We start from the raw sequence: 18,800 nt of genomic DNA on the forward strand, positions 1-18,800 counted from the left end.
AAAAGTGGTGCAGTATTTTTTATTTTATTTTTTATTTTAAGGTACTCAGGCCATACTTACAGCATAATATTTTAAGCCACATTTGTTGCCAATTTTTAGTTGTCCTTCAAAAAATAATCGCTTTTATCCTTTTTGCCGCTTCAGAGGGAAGAAGTGTCAACCACAATGTTGAGTCACATATAGGCAAGGCTCAGTGGTATTAAAACAGGTCAAAGGCTGTGTAATTTTCAGCAAATGGTTCACCTCCTGACTACCTAAAGCCTTCCCATCATTTAAATAAGATACAAGTCAGGAGTATGACGGAATACTTGCTACTTTCTTGGGTGGGTACAAAAACACTCAAATCTCGGTACTGTTCAAGATGAAGTAGTCCACTAGACCAGCATTTTAGCCACATATCCAACCCCTCTACCAGTCATGTTGGGTGTCTGCAGTTTGTTCTATCCACAAGGCTTCTTCAGCAGCACACCACAAACCCCTAACCTCCAAAATCTAAAGAAACAAGATGTATCACCAGCTCCAGGTTCCCCTAGGTCATACACCATACTGATCTGAATACATATCACTGTTCCTTCATGATTGCTAAATTAAAATCCTGGAGGGATTTTAATCCTAGGGGCTAGAATTGCTTTGGTGTCACCTGGTGCCTTCCAGGTAGAAATATTGGTCATCATTTTTGTTCTGGAAGAAATATAAATGGCATTGATCCATAGCATTCTTTTTCTACTTACTCAATAATTATTTATTTAAATTAATATCATATGCATAACCTTAACATCCTCCATAATAAGCGGGCTTAAAATAAAATTGCTTCTATGATGTTGAGTTCCATGGCATGCAAGGCTTGGAGAGACAGAGCATTTCGTTGCAATGTTTAAATTATCTACACTAATGTAAATTTAACAGATGCCTGCTGTGATTGCAAGACTTGGCTGACAGCTAAATGGAGATCAGAAAACTAGCTCCAGTAGCTGAAGGTTATTTAGAATGCTCCTCATGTGCCAAGAAAAGTTCCCTTGGCCCATCAAGGAGACCTGAATGGTGTTTGCTAGATCATTTCAGAAGGCATTTAAGAATTAACCACATTGCTGTGGGTCTGGAATCATATGTGGGCAAGACCAGGTAAGGATGGCAGATTTTGTTTTCTAGAGGATACGAGTGAACCAGATGATTTTTTAAGATGATCGATTTTTATTAATTGAATTCAAATTCCACCAACTGCCATGATTTGAACCCACACCTCAGAGTATTTGCCTGGGCCTCTGGATAACTAACCAGGTGGCATTACCACAACACCATTGCGTTATGTGGGAAAGTCCTGACTCAGGACACCATAGAGATGAAAGCGGATTCTTACCAGACCCATTACGTGAAGTGTATGTTTAAACAAACACCTATAAATAGAAACAAGATGCAGAATAATACAGATAATATTTGTCTAAAAGCTGGTGCCGTAAATGTCTACAGTAGGTGTGATGAATATTGAGGTCAGATTGCACTGTGGTTAGCACTGCTGCCTCACAGCACCAGGGACCCGGGTTCAAATCCAGCCTTGGGTGACTGTGTGGAGTTTGCACTTTTGGGTTGGCACAGTGGTTAGCACTGCTGTTTTACGGCGGCGAGAAACCGGGTTCGATCCCAGCCATGGGTCACTGTCTGTGTGGAGTTTTCACATTCTCCCCGTGTCTGCATGGGTCCATGTCCGCGTGCGTCTCACCCCCCACAACCCAAAGATATGCAGGGTAAGTGGATTGGCCTAGATAAATTGCCCCTTAATTGGAATTTCTTTTTAAATTTCTAAGTTTGTACTTTCACCCTGTGTCTGCATGGGTTTTCTCCAGGGCTCCAGTTTCCTCCCATAGTCCAAGGATTTGCAGGTTACGTGGACTGGCTACGCTAAATTTCTCCTTAGTGTCCAAAGATGTGTAGATTAGGTGGGGTTATGGGGTTAAGGGGATAGGGCAGGGAGTAGGCCTGGGTAGGGTGCATTGGTCAGACTCAGTAGGTCAAATAGCCTCCTTCTGCACTATTGGAATTCTATGATTCTATGATGATGACCTAAGATGACCAGAAAAGAGGTGCCTCATGTGTATAGGTCTCGCTCATTTTTCCATGAGCTGACGGAGGCCGCATGCCGCAGAAGACTCAGTCTCAGCAGAGAGGCAATGTGGCATGGTACCCATGGAGGCGGAGGACACCCGCTCCAAGTGACCGTGAATGTCACTGCAGCTCTCAATTTCTATGCCACCGGGTCACTCCAGGGGTTAAGCAGGGACCTGTATGGCATATCCCAATCTTCCGCCCAGAGGTGAATCCGGGATGTGACGGAAGCTCTGTATGCCCAAGCATCAGACTACATCACCTTCGAGCTGGACCAAGCCCACCAAATGCCCATGCTGCAGGATTTGCTGCCATTGCTGGGATGCCCCAGGTCCAGAGGGCCATCAATGGCACGCATGCCACCCTGCGAGCACTGAGGCATCAGGGAGTGCCCTATCTTAACAGGAAGGGGTGCAACTACTGTATTACGGGTATTTAGGGCAGCACGGTAGCATTGTGGATAGCATAATTGCTTCACAGCTCCAGGGTCCCAGGATCGATTCCGGCTTGGGTCACTGTCTGTGTGGAGTCTGCACATCCTCCCCGTGTCTGCGTGGGTTTCCTCCGGGTGCTCCGGTTTCCTCACACAGTCCAAAGATGTGCAGGCTAGGTGGATTGGCCATGATAAATTGCCCTTAGTGTCCAAAATTGCCCTTAGTGTTGGGTGGGGTTACTGGATTATGGGGATAGGGTGGAGGTGTTGACCTTGGGTAGGGTGCTCTTTCCAAGAGCCGGTGCAGACTCGATGGGCCGAGTGGCCTCCTTCTGCACTGTAAATTCTATGATAATCTATGAACTCCCTGAATGTTCATGTTGTGTACGACCACCCACCTCAGAATCATGCACTTGTCTGCTGCTACCCTGGGAGTGTGCATGATAGCTACATCCTAGGGCACTCGGAGATCCCCAGTGTCCACCTGAGGACCACCTCAGGATGATGGGTTGGCTTGTGGGAACAAGGGATACCCGCTAAGGGCTTGGCTGATGACACCGGTACTGAGACCGAGGCGGAGACCCGATACAATGAGGCCACGTTGCCACCTGTGCTGTCGTTGAGCAGTGCATCGGGCTGCTGAAAATGCGGTTCCGATTCCATGACCCCTCTAGTCCTGCCTTGCAGTACACTCACCGCAGTGTCTCCCACTTTGTGGTGGTCTGATGTGCCCTCCACAATCTGGCACAGCAGCGGGACAACATACTGGAGGAGGAGGAGGCAGAGGGGCATGCAGCATTGTGTGAGGAAGTGGAGGAGGCGGACCAGGAAGGACTGGAGGACGAGCCCGAGGAGGAGCCGGGAGATAGAGAACAGGCTGCAACAAGGATCCGACATGCGAGGAAGACCAGGGAGGCCCACATCATCTTCAAATTCTCCTAGGACAAGGCTGTGTCCATCAGCTCAACACCCCCACATCCCCATTTCCTTCCCTCCCCCAATCTCCTTCACCCCCATTTCCCTCCCTCCTTTCCTCCCCTACTCCCGTCCCCCCTTAGCACTGACCCCTCCCCGATCACCCTGTTCCCCTCTCCAAGGGTCTATGGAACTCCCGGATGATGGGCCTGTGTTGACGCTGTCAGCGGGTCCCTATACAAGGCAGGAGAGTGATGATCACTCGCTGTGAGGAAAGCTCTGGTTCGTCTCAGTTTCTGCGAAAGTCTATCTCCGGTCTTTCTGTTGACAGCACGCTCATGGCCACCCTCTGAACAGGGTCTGTATTGAAGGCTTTTGATCTTTAACCATAGTGACTGAGTGGGCAGGGGAGGGGAGGGAACGGAGAGGAACAGAGGATGGGAGTGGGGATGTGGGCAGGCCCACTATGAATATTAATGTAATAGAGGCTTCACATGTATGACGTGTGACATGTTTTAATAGTGAACATTTTACTGTAACAGATTTCCATTCCCCCTAGCGACAGATAGTGACCTCACCAGTGCCCACTCAGTGTTCCCCTCTCTTAATATTTTGTCGTCTCGTGCTGCGTCCAGGGTGCACGTCAGACTTGCAGGCAGCCTTGTGCTTTCTGGGCCTGTGGCCTTTGTTGCTTCTGGCAGACCTCGAGCCAGAGGGCCCAGCTGACTTACCGGTGTCACAGGCGCCGCCTTGCCACCCTGTTCTGCTTGCTGTCCTTGAGATGCCCCGGTGTCAGGAAGGGGGGATTAAGAAGTCTGAGATATGCCTTGGGCACCACCGCTCAAGACGTGAACATTTTGCTCCAGGTTTTCCACTGTGGTTGCCAACCTAGCAGTGTTAGCCTCAGTACCACACATTGCCGGCAGCATTTCCTGTGCCTGAACCCTTTGTGGAACTCCTATCGGAGTTTCAGTCGCTGGAATATCGTTGACACCCACTCCTGAATCTCACAGCTCTGTCCTATCATCTGCTTCAGCTCCAGGAGAAGATTGTCCAGAGGCTCAGCATCTGGCTGGGACCCATTTGTGTCCTGGCATCCAGCAAATCTCCACCTGTTGTCTCCATTGGATGTTCCTACCTCCACCTGATGTGCATCAGAAACTGTGTGGTGCTCACCAGATCGTGTCCCAGAGGCCTGTCCACTAGAGTCTCCCACAAAGTGTGTGTCTCTGCACTGGTGGAGGGTGCGGGTGGTAGCTGTGATGTCTCGCCAGTGGTCTCCTCGGAGCTCACCTTCAAGGTGTTTACTTGGTGGCTACTCCAGATGGTCCAACCTCATCAGATGGAGATCTTGCAGGACAGTGGACATGTGGCCAATGAGAGGGAAGGATAATTTTGTCTGACATGAACAACTGACTTCAGAAAAGTCATGTGGGTGAAGGGGCAGTGGATCCTCACCTTAAAAGGGTTTTGCAATCTAACTGTTCCACAAAGCAAACCTGTTGTATGCACTCTCAGAGTGGTGACAATTTGCCAATTGAAGTGTCCTATTTCTGTCAATGTGCTTCAATTCCTTTTTTTTAAATCCTCATTTATTCAACAGTAAATTGCCCTCTATTTGATCAGAATTCACCAGGAGACTCAGGAAGAGAAAATAATCAACCAATCACTGACTTGCCTTGCTTAAGCTTTGTCTCTGGTTATTTCCAGCACAATACCTGGTCATTTAATTGGCCTTTGACTTGTGGCCAATACCTTGTGATCTCTCATTTTATACAAATAGTGACCCAATGCTTTCAATTGCTCATTTCAGAAAATCTATTCAGGTGAAGGTTGAACACATTTGGATATTGTAGCACTGCCCGAGCTTGTCAAAATTGCATATTTTAACCTTTTTTGGCAACAGGCAGCACTGTCCATTGCTCTTGCACCTCAGCTGTTTCACAAAAACTGCCAACTACCAGCTAAACAAAACCAAGTTCTTCAGTTATCACTCCCCTGTGTCACTAGGTTTTCCCCAAGAATATTTGAGTACAATTGGATCATTGTTCTTCCAAAGCCTTGCCTTAGTTTCAGGGCGGGATTCTCCGTCTCGCCAGTTGGCCAATGGGTTTACCATTGTGGGCGCAATGGAGAATCCCGGCAGCAGAGAATCCAGCCCACAGTGTCCCATAGAGAAGTCCAACAGATCTAAATATATCATTTTGAGGCACCCAGAAAGGAGTTATAATGGCAGACTATTTTTCTTGTTTCATTGAGCAAATATCCCTTCAGCTTCCAAACCATTAGAAATACAAAAACTGCACCATGTTCTGATAAATATGTTCACAGTCTGACTGATATGTGAGACGCCTGCCTTGGAACAATGTGGTTGGTTTCTCCTTGCTCAATTAGGGACAGGTGACAAATAGCAGTCGAGTGAGTGATATCCATACTCATACCAACCATTGTAACTTTAACACAACTCAGTATTGTGTTTTTAATCAACACCTGGACAAGTATGCATTTTTAATCAACACCTGGACAAGTATGCATTGTCTCCAAGCCAGCAACATCTGTTCTGTAGAGTATGCTACAGACCTACAAGATTTCCAACTTGGACTTTAAAATCTACCTTCATCTCAGACACTGAGTTACAATTGCCACCAATTGGCTTCTTCTTTTCCTTTTTCTGTCAACCTAAACCACATTCACCTCCATCTAACTCCAGAATCAGGTGGAACATGGCTCAGAAGAAAAAATCTGTGGATCCGTGATTTAGTGATGCCTTGCTACAGATTCTCCTTCAGGCTGTTTGGGAGTAGCGGGAGGTGCTCTCCCCCAAGAGACAACACCAAGAGACCCTCCCACCTGATACAGGAGGCCTGAACAGAGATTGCAGCGGAGGTCAGCAGCTGAGAGATCCACAGGCGCACCTGGGTTCAATGTAGGAAAAGGGTAATGACCTACTCCACACTGTAAGGGTGGCTTTATGGCAAACTGACTTTCATGAGGACACCAAGCAATTCATCCGCTGCGAGGGGGGGAGGAAGGCCAGTTGATTTCAATCTTAGCACCAGATGTACCATGAGGCCTGAATGAACATGAGCCAGATCAGGCAGCTAAAGTCATTAAAATAGCATGAGAATGCAAGTGTGGGCCATTTATTAGATAGGCCCCATTATCTCCCATTTATTAGATAGGCCCCATTGGGGCCTCACGGTAGCATGGTGGTTAGCATCAATGCTTCACAGCTCCAGGGTCCCAGGTTCGATTCCCGGCTGGGTCACTGTCTGTGTGGAGTCTGCACGTTCTCCCCGTGTGTGCGTGGGTTTCCTCCGGGTGCTCCGGTTTCCCCCCACAGTCCAAAGATGTGCGGGTTAGGTGGATTGGCCATGCTAAATTGCCCGTAGTGTAAGGTTAATGGGGGGATTGTTGGGCTATGGGTATATGGGTTACGTGGGTTTAAGTAGGGTGATCATTGTTCGGCACAACATCGAGGGCCGAAGGGCCTGTTCTGTTCTGTGCTGTACTGTTCTATGTTCTATCTGTCAGAGGAATGCATGCAATAAGAAGCATTGTGCCTGTTTTCTGCTGGACCTTGTGGATTCCATACAGGTGTCATGGGCCATGTTTTTTGTGCATTGCCCCTGTCCCCAAGATCCATCCCTGCATTTGTACGGGGGCCTCAAACAGCTGTGGCACTTTGGGGGATAGAGCATGTAAGAATCATGAGTGCCCATAGGAACGGAGCACACACCTGGTGGATTTGTTTGCAGTGGTCACAGACGAGTTGCACCTTAATGTTTTATCCTCTGCAATTAATGAATGCTGCTGGCTGTTCCCTTGGAGCTCTGACTGCTACATAAGTGCAGTCTGTAACTCTTTGTACTTTTGGGAAACTTGCAATGACCCAAAGTACACAGCTCTGGAGACCTGGTTCTCAATATTGGTAGTGAATTTAATCAATTCATCAGCTCTTTTGAACAGGTTATTGGTAACCTCCCATGATGCATCTGTGAGTGGCTGCCTGTGAGATGGCACACATGTCCACTGTGGAGCCCTGCAACAATCTGGTGATGTAAAAATTCAATGGCATTTAAAGCAATTGGCATTGGGTTGCCTCCCATTCTACAGTGCCATAGATTTTCATAAATAAGTGCACACAGGTCAGTGCCACCCTCAGCCATCTCTGACATTGCCAGTCAAATACCTGAAGTCGTTGTTTTGCATTCCGAACAACCGATGAGACACCATTTCTCATTGTTGTACTTGCCCCTAGTTGCCTGTATGCTGAGCAGCCTCACCATCTAGTGCTACCTCTTGTTGGCTTTCTGAGCTTTGATGCGAATGACCAAAGCCATTCTCTCCCAGTTCCTCTCCTTCTCTGTCTGAGCTTTGAAAAACAATGATGCAATAGACCCACGTATCCTTCAGAAATGAATTGTGGACAGAGGCAGACATACATACCTGCACCATTGTTTCCATGACCCTCCTTACTGAACTAATGGGAAGCCCTGTACTTTCCGTCAGTCACACCATGGTCTCCTCCCACTGCACCATGACACCCTTCCATCTCACTTTAGTTTCCAGCCACCTCAGCCTGTTGATGCTGAAACGTATTTCAACATTCCCAGTACCACCCTGAGCCTGCCAACAATCACCTTCCAACCTCCTTTGATCACTCTTGACCTTCTCTCCATCTCCTTTGACTCTCCATGCATCAACTTCTATCTTTCCTCGATTCTGTCAACTCTCTGAATATCACCCATAAACTCTCTTTCTTCCGCCTGTCACCCTCAATCTGGATCTGCCTAGTCCACCCTTCACTCTCAATCTGGATCCGCCTAGCCCACCCATCACTCTCAATCTGGCCACCCACAACCTCAACCCTCCCTCCCTCGATGAGTTGCCTTCAATGCCAGTCACCCTTGATATGTCCCCTACTACCCATGACCTCCTTTTAATCCAGGTTGAGCTGCTCTCTGTCAACCTTGATCTTCTCTCCATGATCCAGTTCATTCCTTCCATCAGCCACAACCCTCTTTAGTTCAGCCAACACTTGCCTGGCTTGGACAACCATCACCTACACTATATAAAACAGCTTCCTCTCTCCTGTTCCAGTGAACTTCCCCAAACAAACTTTATTTCGCAACTTCATTCCAACTTTGTTCCAACATTGGGAGCTTTATGTTTCATCTCCCGCACAGTTAAGTTCCCTGCCAGCCTCTTTCCCTGCACCCTTGGGCACAATTAAATTCCACCCTACGTTTTGAGGAGGAAAGTGTTGTTTTAGAATTTTTACATTTGATGCCAATTTTACATTGTTTCATAAGTAAACTAGTTATGTAAAATAAATATATTATAACTCTGGTCATATGTAAAGGTCAGGGCACTGCAAACAGTGATACAAAATTTAAATTTCCTTTTTAAGGTGACTCTCGAAACTACCCATCATCTCGGAACAGTGAGCGTAAAATAGATTTACAACCCCATCAAACTAATGTTGCCCAGTTGACCATTGATGGAAGCAGCTTACTGAATGGCGTACGATCAGTTTCCAGTGTAGGCCGATTACTTTCTGCTCCTTCTGGTGGTAAGAATCTTTCAGTATAAGGTAAATATAAATTAGATCAATTAGCGTTTAGATTCAAGTACTCAATTCAGTTCAGGTAATTAAAGAGAGCCAACACTGATTTGTAAAAGGACTAATCTAATTGGATTTTTGATGAGGAGATTTAAAAAATTAAGGTTTATGGAGTAGGAGGATAAATATCAAAAAATTGGCTGAAGTAGAGAAACCAGCAAATGCTGGGATATGGTTGCTTTTCAAACTGAAGGTTGGTAGACAATAGCGATCCCCAATGCTCAGTGCTGGGACCACGTTTTTTAAACCTATATAAACGATATAGCAATACACAGTAAAATTTCAAAATTTTGTACCAACCTTGGAAGTGTGGCAAATGCTGATTCTGATACCAACTGAACGCAAAATGATCTATATAGGCTGGCAGAATGCAGATAAGTGGCAAATGGATTTAATATGGAAAAATATGAGATGATGCACCTTGGCAAAAGGGATAGGAAGAGGCAATATAGACTTAATGGCACAGTTCTAAAAAGTGTGCAGGGGGCAGCATGGTGACGCAGTGGTTAGCATTGTTACCTACGGCGCTGAGGACCCGGGTTCGAATCCCGGCCCTGGGTCACTGTCCCTGTGGAGTTTGCACATTCTCCCCGTGTCTGTGGGGGTTTCACTCCCACAACCCAAAGATGTGCAGGGAGGTGGATTGGCCACACTAAATTGCCCCTTAATCGGAAAAAATAATTGGGTACTCTAAATTTATTTATTTTTTTATTTTTTTAAGTGTGCAGGAGCAGAAGGAGATTTCATGTCCGTAGATCTATGAAAGTGGCTTGACAATTTGAAATAACAATTAGCAAAGCATATGAGATCTTGGACTACAAATAAATAGAGGTATTAAGTACAGCGCAGGCCTCAACTAAAGTTATTGCATCCAGTTCTGGTTATCACCTTTTGGAAAGGTCCTTGAGAGGATCAGAGGAGATTTACCAGAATGGTTCCATGGAAGAGGAAATTTACCTTCGAGGTTGGGCTGGAGATGCCATTCTCCTGGGAACAAAGCAATTATTAATAATAATAATTAATCTTTATTAGTGCCACAAGTAGACATTAACACTGCAATGAAGTTACTGTGAAAAGCCCCTGGTCGCCACACTCTGGCACCTGTTCGGGTACACTGATGGAGAATTCAGAATGTCCAATTCACTTAACAGCACGTCTTTCGGGACATGTGGGAGGAAACCAAAGCACCCGGACGAAACCCACGCAGACACGAGAGAATGTGCAGACTCCGAACAGACAGTGACCCAAGCTGCGAATTGTATCCGGTTCCCTGTTATTATAAAGCAACAGTGCTAACCACTGATATAAATCATGACATGAAGAGGAAGGAATACAGAAAAGTATAGGAGGAAAAGCTATTCCCTTCAGTTCATGGGCACACAGATTTAAGGTATTAAACAAGATTTACAGGGAGGATTGGAAGAAAAGCTTTTTTATGCAGTGAGTGAGAATGACCCAGAATTTGCTCCTTGCTTCTTGTGTAAGTGGAGATGATCACTGATTTGAAAAGGAAGAGGTCTAACAAATAGATTTGCAATATTACAGGAATAGAGCAGGGGAAAGGACTGACTCGATTACACTTTGGAGACTTGGCACAGACTTGCTGGACCAAAAGCCCCTTTTTGTGTCATGATGACTCTGACCATAAGAACCAAACATCAGAGTGACTCTGGCATATAACTGATGTCAGTTAAGGGTCACCTACTGACGCCAAACACTATCCAGACTGGTATTTTTGACCTTAAAGTGGTTTATCTATTTCATAAGCGATCTGGGTGATCTTTAATTTGAATATTTGAACTGGAAATGATGCTCACCTATGTCTTAGTGGCTGGTATGACATTGGGGGCTAGATTCTCCGCGCCAGATTTCTGGGGCGCAATTCTCCCCTACCCGGCGGGGCGGGGGGTCCCGGCGTAGCGGAGTGGCGCCAACCACTCCGGCGTCGGGCCTTCCCAAAGGGGCGGAATTCTCCACACCTTTAGGGGCCAGGCCCATGCCGGAGTGGCTCCCGCTATGCCGACTGGCGCCAACGGCGTTTGGCGCTATGCCGTCCGGCGTCGGGGATGGCCGAAAGGCCTTTGACGGCCGGCGTGAGTCCGCGCATGCGCCGGAGCGTCAGCGGCCGCTGACGTCACCACCGGCGCATGCGCGGTAGGGGGGGTCTCCTCTCCGCCATGGTGGAGGCCATGGCGGCGGCGGAAGAAAAAGAGTGCCCCCACGGCACTGGCCCGCCCGCCGATCGGTGGGCCCCGATCGCGGGCCAGGCCACCGTGGGGGCACCCCCGGGGTCCGATCACCCGCGCCCCCCCCAGGACCCTGGGGGCCTGCTCGCGCTGCCAATCCCGCCGGCACAGAGGTGGTTTAAACCACGTCGGCAGGATTGGCCTGTCAGAGCGGGACTTCGGCCCATTGCAGGCTGGAGAATCGCCGCGGGGGGCCCACCGATCGGCGCGGGTGCACGCCAATCGGCTGGGCGTGATTCCCGATCCCGCCGATTCCCTGGATTTACGCCGGCCCCGGGCGATTCCCCGACCCTGCGGGGGGTCGGAGAATTCCGCCCCAGGTTTAGCACGCCGGCGGGATGCTCCGTTTCACTGGCTGGTCAATGGAGTTTCCCATTGTGATGCAGCCTGCAAAACGGAGCATCTAATGGCAGAGTATCCAGCCCTGATTCTTTCCCATTGATTCACTGCATGGTGAGTTACTGAACTAAGATTTTTCGGTACAGATGAGAAGAAGGAATGCTGGCATAACCAACTACCTCTCCAAACACACAACAACAGAGTGAATCTCTCCGGCACTTTTTAGTATCCAGAAAAAGAATAGCATTGGTGTGGACCTTTTCCAAGGGTGATGCATGATGCAGACAATGGAATAAATAGAAGCAGACGTAGGTCGTTTGACACCTCATGCTTGATCTTCAAAATTAACTTCATTCTGGCACTGTCCCATATCACTTAACTGAGCATAAGGGTATCTGTCATAGCAAGAGTTAATGTGGGACTAGGAAACAATAATGCCCACTGTGGTGATGTAAAGTCACATAACCTGAGACAATGGCCAGTTGTGGACTGAACAGAGACCTGTGTAGAAGCTAACCTGGAGGTAGCTAATTATGTACAAAGAACAATACAGCACAGGAACAGGCCCTTCGGCCCTCCAAGCCTGTACCGGTCATGATACCAACCTTTGCCAAAACCCTCAGCACTCTCTTGTGCCATATCACTCTCTGCCCATCCTATCCATGTGTTTGTCAAGATGCCTTTTGAACGCCATCAATGTATCTGCTTCCACAATCTCCCCTGGCAACACGTTCCAGGCACTCACCAGCCATTGTGTAAAAAACCTGTCTCGCACATCTCCTCTAAACTTTGCCCATGGACCTTAAACCTATGCCCCATGGTGACTGACCCCTCCACCTTGGGAAAGAGTGCCTGCCCATCCACTCTATCCATGCCCCTCATAGTCTTGTAGACCTCTATCAGGTCACCCCTCACCTCCGTCTTTCTAATGAAAACATCCGAGTCTATTCAGCCTCTCCACAGAGCTAACACCCTTCAGACCAGGCAACATTCTGGTAAACCTCATCTGCACCCTCTCCAAAGTCCACATCCTTCTGATAGTGTGGCGACCAGAATTGCGTGCAATATTCCAAATGCGGCCTTATCAAGTGTGGTAAACCACTGTTACATCTGTATTAGGTGATGTAAGGTAGGACCTGTACTACAGGTTCGCCGGTAGCCCCTACCTGCTGACTCCGCCCAGTAGGAGGAGCGTGTCCTCTATTCAGCAGCCATTTTGCCAGCTGCTGTGGGAGGCCACCCATCTTACTGCAATAAAGCCACAGTTGTATCCAACTCTAGTCTTTGTACAATTGATCGTGCATCAATTTATTGCAGTAAGATTTTCTAAAAGATGGACCTCCGAATCAAACCACATCGCCTGCAGCTGGATCCGCAATCAAGCGACGCCAAAAAGGACTTTAATCACTGGCTAGCTTGCTTCGAGGTCTATATCAACTCAGAAGATACAGATCCTGTACTCAAGGTTGAGCTCCAACCTGTTTCCGCTGATCCAGGACGCCCTGAATTACACAGACACCATGGCGCTCCTCAAAGAAAACTACGCACAGAAAACGAACGCACTCTTCGCCAGGCACGTACTCGCCACTCGCTCTCAACTCCCTGATGAGTCCATTGAAGACTTCTGGCGGGCCCTAATCCCACTCATCCGTGACTGTCAGGCCGTTACAGCCACCGAACATTCCAACATCAGGCCAGCATCGACATCGCCAGCATCGACATCGCCGCCACCGCTTCGTCGCTCCCAGCGGAACATCAAGGCACCAGATCGGTTGAATCTCTAACTGGCACCGGACTTTCAAAGGACATTTTTTTTTCTTTTCCCTGATAAAACACTGTACATAAATTCACTACTGTATATAGTTCTTCACCACCCCCTCTTCATGACACCTACTGAACATGCAGCCTACAGGGCTGCATTCTCCATTTCACAACACTGGAAATGCGAATTGCGAACGGGCAGAGAATAATGCTTCATGTGAAAATCAAACTTTGCGCCAGGCGCTGATTCCGGTACCATGCTCCGGTTCCTTCCTGGCGGTGACTTTGAGATTTGCGGCCCTTGTTGTCGTGGCTATGCAAAACCGTCCTTTGCATGCAATTAAATCTACTTAGCAGGTTGGACACAGTATGCGCCACCCTTCCACGATGCTCTGGCCCTCTCAGGTGGAAGTCATGCGGGCACAAATTAGTGCAAGTATTTACAAATAGGGCATGGGTTGTGGAGGGGGAGCGGGAGGATAAAAGAACTGTGAAAAACCCTTGCATATTGTCTGGTTTGCTGCGGGGTGGCTGCCCTGGCCAGGGGCAGTAGTGGGAAATGACTTGGTGCCAAGTTCTTGGACCCAGGGTGTCTCCTCAGGATCGGGGTGCCTGGCTCAGACCGCCATTGCTGTAGTCTGTCTTTTAAATGTACCACTTTGCTGCTACTTACAGGCTCCTGGCTGTTTACTCTTCTGAGTGCCACTTGTGTCCTTTGGATGCTCAGAGAGGCCATCTAGGAGCCCACCGTGTGGCTGCCCCTTTGGACACTCTCATACCCCAGCTGTATCATCAAGGAGATGGGCGTGGCCAAGTTCAATCAGGGACTCACCAGATGTTCACACTTCTTAGACACAATGCCCCACTGCAGAGGAAGCAAAGGATAAGCACAGCTCACCCCAATCAGTGGACACCTGCACCGTGGCCTTTGTAGCCCTCCCTGGTTAGCTTTCCCTCTCAGGACAAAGGCCTGACCAGTGATCCCCACCACTCCTGATCACCAGCTATCTCCTCCTGCCTCTATCATCACCTCCCAGGCAGCGTCAGGAGGGCATGCTTGAGACGGCGGCACACCCTGGGGAAGAGAGTGTCCCTCCACTCGTCACTGACATGGAGCTGTGTGTCCATCACGGACTCCCGACCTCATGGTACAGGTCTTCTGTGAAACATTTTTGTTGCTACAGTGAGTGTGTGGTAAGTGCCGTACCTAAAAACAGATTTAGCTGTCAGACTCTTTAGTGCTAACTCTGGCCCAGTGGTAAGGATGCCTGCTGGACCGGGAATTGCTCGAATTTCGCACCGGCAGAATGCTAGCCCATTTGCATGTCCTGACTCACTTTCCTATTAGTGCCCCCAACGGCAACAGAAATTACACACAATTCAGTCCCGGCAGCAACACTTAGGGCTCTACCCAACGGCCACACTGCACCCGAAAAGAGGCTCACCGTGCCATAGCGTAGTCATTGAAAGTCGGGAGAGCCCGCTCACAGGATCTACCTGGCTCTCAACGCCTCGCAAGATTCAACGCGATATCGTGAGATGTTGCATTGTGAATCCTGCCCACAATGCTGCTCACTCTGATGTGCAGATTCAAGAGGTACCTGAGGCTCTGGGATTCAACCACATTGCCTCAGAGACCTCGGGTGAGCACTTTTTAGTGCTGGTTCCCATATTCGTGGGAGTCTGCCAGTGGATTGGAGGCCCCCTGATGAATGCTCTTTGGGCAGGGTGGTGCCCAGGCATTGTTGGTGCCACCTGGGTACCCTGGCAGTGCCAGGCTGGCACCCAGGTGGCACTGCCAAGTTGGCATTTTGTTGTGTGCGTGATTGAGCTGGGGGTTCTGGGTGTTGAGGGGGTGCGGGCCACACTGAGAGTGCTGGGAAACACACGCCTAAACATGCTCGCTGGGGATCTTTGTTCCCACTGTGTGTGAATCATGCCCTTAGTCTCCCAAACAGAGAATCCTGCCCTCAATATTAATTTCCTCAGAAAGCAAAATCTGTTGATTTGTCTTTAATATACTTAGTGGTGGAGCAACCAGAGCTCTCGAAGGTGAATAATTTCAAAACAATTTCTGACACTTCGACTTAGTTCTCAACTCCCAACTAAAGGAAACACCCTCCAAGAATCTAACCTTTCAAGCCCCTTAAGAATTTTATATGTTTCAGTGAGATCACCTGTCATCCTTCTAACTTTCAGGAAATATGGGACCAGTCTACTCAAACTTCCCTCATGGGATAATCCCGTGAGACAGTCATAGATCATAGAATTTACAGTGCAGAAGGAGGCCATTCGGCCCATCGAGTCTGCACCGGCTCTTGGAAAGAGCAGCCTACCCAAGGTCAACACCTTCGCCCTATCCCCATAACCCAGTAACCCCACCCAACACAGCACAATGGGCAATTTTGGACACTAAGGGCAATTTATCATGGCCAATCCACCTAACCTGCACATCTTTGGACTGTGGGAGGAAACCGGAGCACCCGGAGGAAACCCACGCACACACGGGGAGGAAGTGCAGACTCCGCACAGACAGTGACCCAAGCCGGGAATCGAACCTGGGACCCTGGAGCTGTGAAGCAATTGTGCTATCCACAATGCTACCGTGCTGCCCACCAGTGATGTACAGTGGTGTAGTTCAGATCCAGGCTGATGCTCTGTGGACAACGGTTCAAACCCCACCATGGAAGCTGATGAAATTTAAATTAAATTAATAAAATCTGGAATTGAAAACTAGCCTTTGTAATGATGACCACAAAACTATCATTGATTGTTAAAAAAAAAACATTCTGTTTCACTGATGCACTTTTGGGAAGGAAACCTGCCGTCCTTATGTGGTCTGGCCTGCATGTGACTCCAGATTCACAACAATGTGGTTGCTTCTTAACTGCCCTCTGAAATGGCCTAGCAAGCCACTTAGTGCAAGGGCAATTAAGGGTGGGTTACCTAGTGACACCTAGATCCCAAGAAAAAACTTTTTAAATTCTCCTTAAGACATCTTTTATTTCTTTACTTGCCCCGTTTTGCCTTGCATTATCTTCCCTTTTTGAATTACGGCCTTGTGTGACTCTCTGTATGAACATCCACATCCTTCCTGCGTCTGCGTAGGTTTCCTCTCGTTTTATCCCACAATCCAGAGATGTGCAGGTTAGGTGGATTGGCCACGCTAAATTGCCCCTTAGTGTCCAGTCATGTTCGTTTACGAAAACAGGGCGGGGTGGATAGGGGAGTGGACCTGGGTAGAGTGCTCTTTCGGAAGGTCGGTACAGACTCAATGGGCCAAATGGCCTCCTTCTACACTGTACTGATTCCATGATTCTATGTATTTTCTAAATCTACCAAAGCCAACCCTTACACCAATGCATTTTGCTGTTTTCTGATTGAAATTCTGATTTATGAACCTTGGCCAGACTCCTAAGTTGCTGGTGAGATCCGGTTAGGGACTAATAACATTTTGTTTAAAATAGATCCAGTTTGAGATTTTAGATGGAGTAAAGCTACAAGATTCCACATGGTTTGAACAAACAAAATAAATTTACTGCTCAAGGAGTTAGATTCCCCTCCTTGCACCACCGGTAGTGGCATTCCCCGAAACGGCAGAGAATCCAGCGCAGGGTCAAAACAGGATCGGCGCTAAGTGCCGACCTGTTTCTGACATCCCCCCCCCCCCCCCCCACCCAAACCCCGCTTGCATTGGGTTTGATGTTCGCGAGAATTAGTGCTGGTCCTGACAAGTGTGTATATGACACAGTGGACCTCGCCCTGGGCCAAAGGGGTCATTCTTCAAGGGAGTTGCCCCCAAAATCCATCGGATGGCCACTCTCCCCCCACAATGCAAGACCAGCCCATTTCACCCCCACCAGAGACCTCCTTAAAGAGACACCCCCAGAGACACCCTAAATAAAGAGATGACACCCAAAATACAGAGAACCCCCATAGACCACCTAAGTAAAGATACCACCACCACCACCCCCCCCCCCCCCTTCCCCCCCCCCCCCCCCCCCCCCCCCCCACACACACACACACACAAAAACCTCCTAAATGATGCGGCTTCCCAGAGATCTCCTAAATAAAGCAGGGACAGGAATGGTTGTTGCAGGTTCCGGGGTTTAGGTGTTTTAGTAAGCTCAGAGAAGGGGGCAAAAGAGGGGGAGGTGTGGCGCTGCTAGTCAAGGACAGTATTACGGTGGTGGAAAGGATCCTAGATGGGGACTCTTCTTCTGAGGTAGTATGGGCTGAGGTTAGAAACAGGAAAGGAGAGGTCACCCTGTTGGGAGTTTTCTATAGGCCACCTAATAGTTCTAGGGATGTAGAGGAAAGGATGGCGAAGATGATTCTGGAAAAGAGCGAAAGTAACAGGGTAGTTGTTATGGGAGACTTTAACTTTCCAAATATTGACTGGAAAAGATATAGTTCGAGTACATTAGATGGGTCATTCTTTGTACAATGTGTGCAGGAGGGTTTCCTGACACAATATGTTGACAGGCCAACAAGAGGCGAGGCCACATTGGATTTGGTTTTGGGTAATGAACCAGGCCAGGTGTTAGATCTGGAGGTAGGTGAGCACTTTGGAAACAGTGACCACAATTCGGTGACCTTTACGTTAGTGATGGAAAGGGATAAGTATACCCCGCAGGGCAAGAGTTATAGCTGGGGGAAGGGCAATTATGATGCCATTAGACATGACTTAGGATGTGTTGGTTGGAGAAGTAGGCTGCAAGGGTTGGGCACACTGGATATGTGGAGCTTGTTCAAGGAACAGCTATTGCATGTTCTTGATAAGTACGTACCAGTCAGGCAGGGAGGAAGGGGTCGAGCGAGGGAACCGTGGTTTACCAAAGAAGTGGAATCTCTTGTTAAGAGGAAGAAGGAGGCCTATGTGAAGATGAGGCGTGAAGTTTCAGTTGGGGCGCTTGATAGTTACAAGGAAGCGAGGAAGGATCTAAAGAGAGAGCTGAGACGAGCAAGGAGGGGACATGAGAAGTCTTTGGCAGGTAGGATCAAGGAAAACCCAAAAGCTTTCTATAGGTATGTCAGGAATAAAATAATGACTAGGGTAAGAGTAGGGCCAGTCAAGGACAGTGGTGGGAAGTTGTGTGTGGAGGCTGAGGAGATAAGCGAGATACTAAATGAATACTTTTTGTCAGTATTCACTCAAGAAAAAGATAATATTGTGGAGGAGAATGCTGAGACCCAGGCTATTAGAATAGATGGCATTGAGGTGCGTAGGGAAGAAGTGTTGGCAATTCTGGACAAGGTGAAAATAGATAAGTCCCCGGGGCCGGATGGGATTTATCCTAGGATTCTCTGGGAAGCCAGGGAAGAGATTGCTGAGCCTTTGGCTTTGATTTTTAGGTCATCATTGGCTACAGAAATAGTG

At 48.2% G+C, this 18,800-nt stretch overlaps 1 protein-coding gene across 2 annotated transcripts in view; it reads left to right on the top strand.

Moving 5' to 3' along the window:
- The window catches only part of cep126 (centrosomal protein 126), a 216,556-nt gene that overhangs the window by 134,300 nt on the left and 63,456 nt on the right, over positions 1–18,800 (top strand). For both annotated transcript variants that reach the window (XM_038818758.1, XM_038818759.1), the window contains one exon: positions 8,862–9,023. In XM_038818758.1, coding sequence (XP_038674686.1) covers positions 8,862–9,023 — 162 coding nt within the window. The remainder of the gene's footprint in view (positions 1–8,861; positions 9,024–18,800) is intronic.

This window comes from Scyliorhinus canicula, chromosome 14, assembly GCF_902713615.1.
Source record: "Scyliorhinus canicula chromosome 14, sScyCan1.1, whole genome shotgun sequence".
Taxonomy (NCBI): domain Eukaryota; kingdom Metazoa; phylum Chordata; class Chondrichthyes; order Carcharhiniformes; family Scyliorhinidae; genus Scyliorhinus; species Scyliorhinus canicula.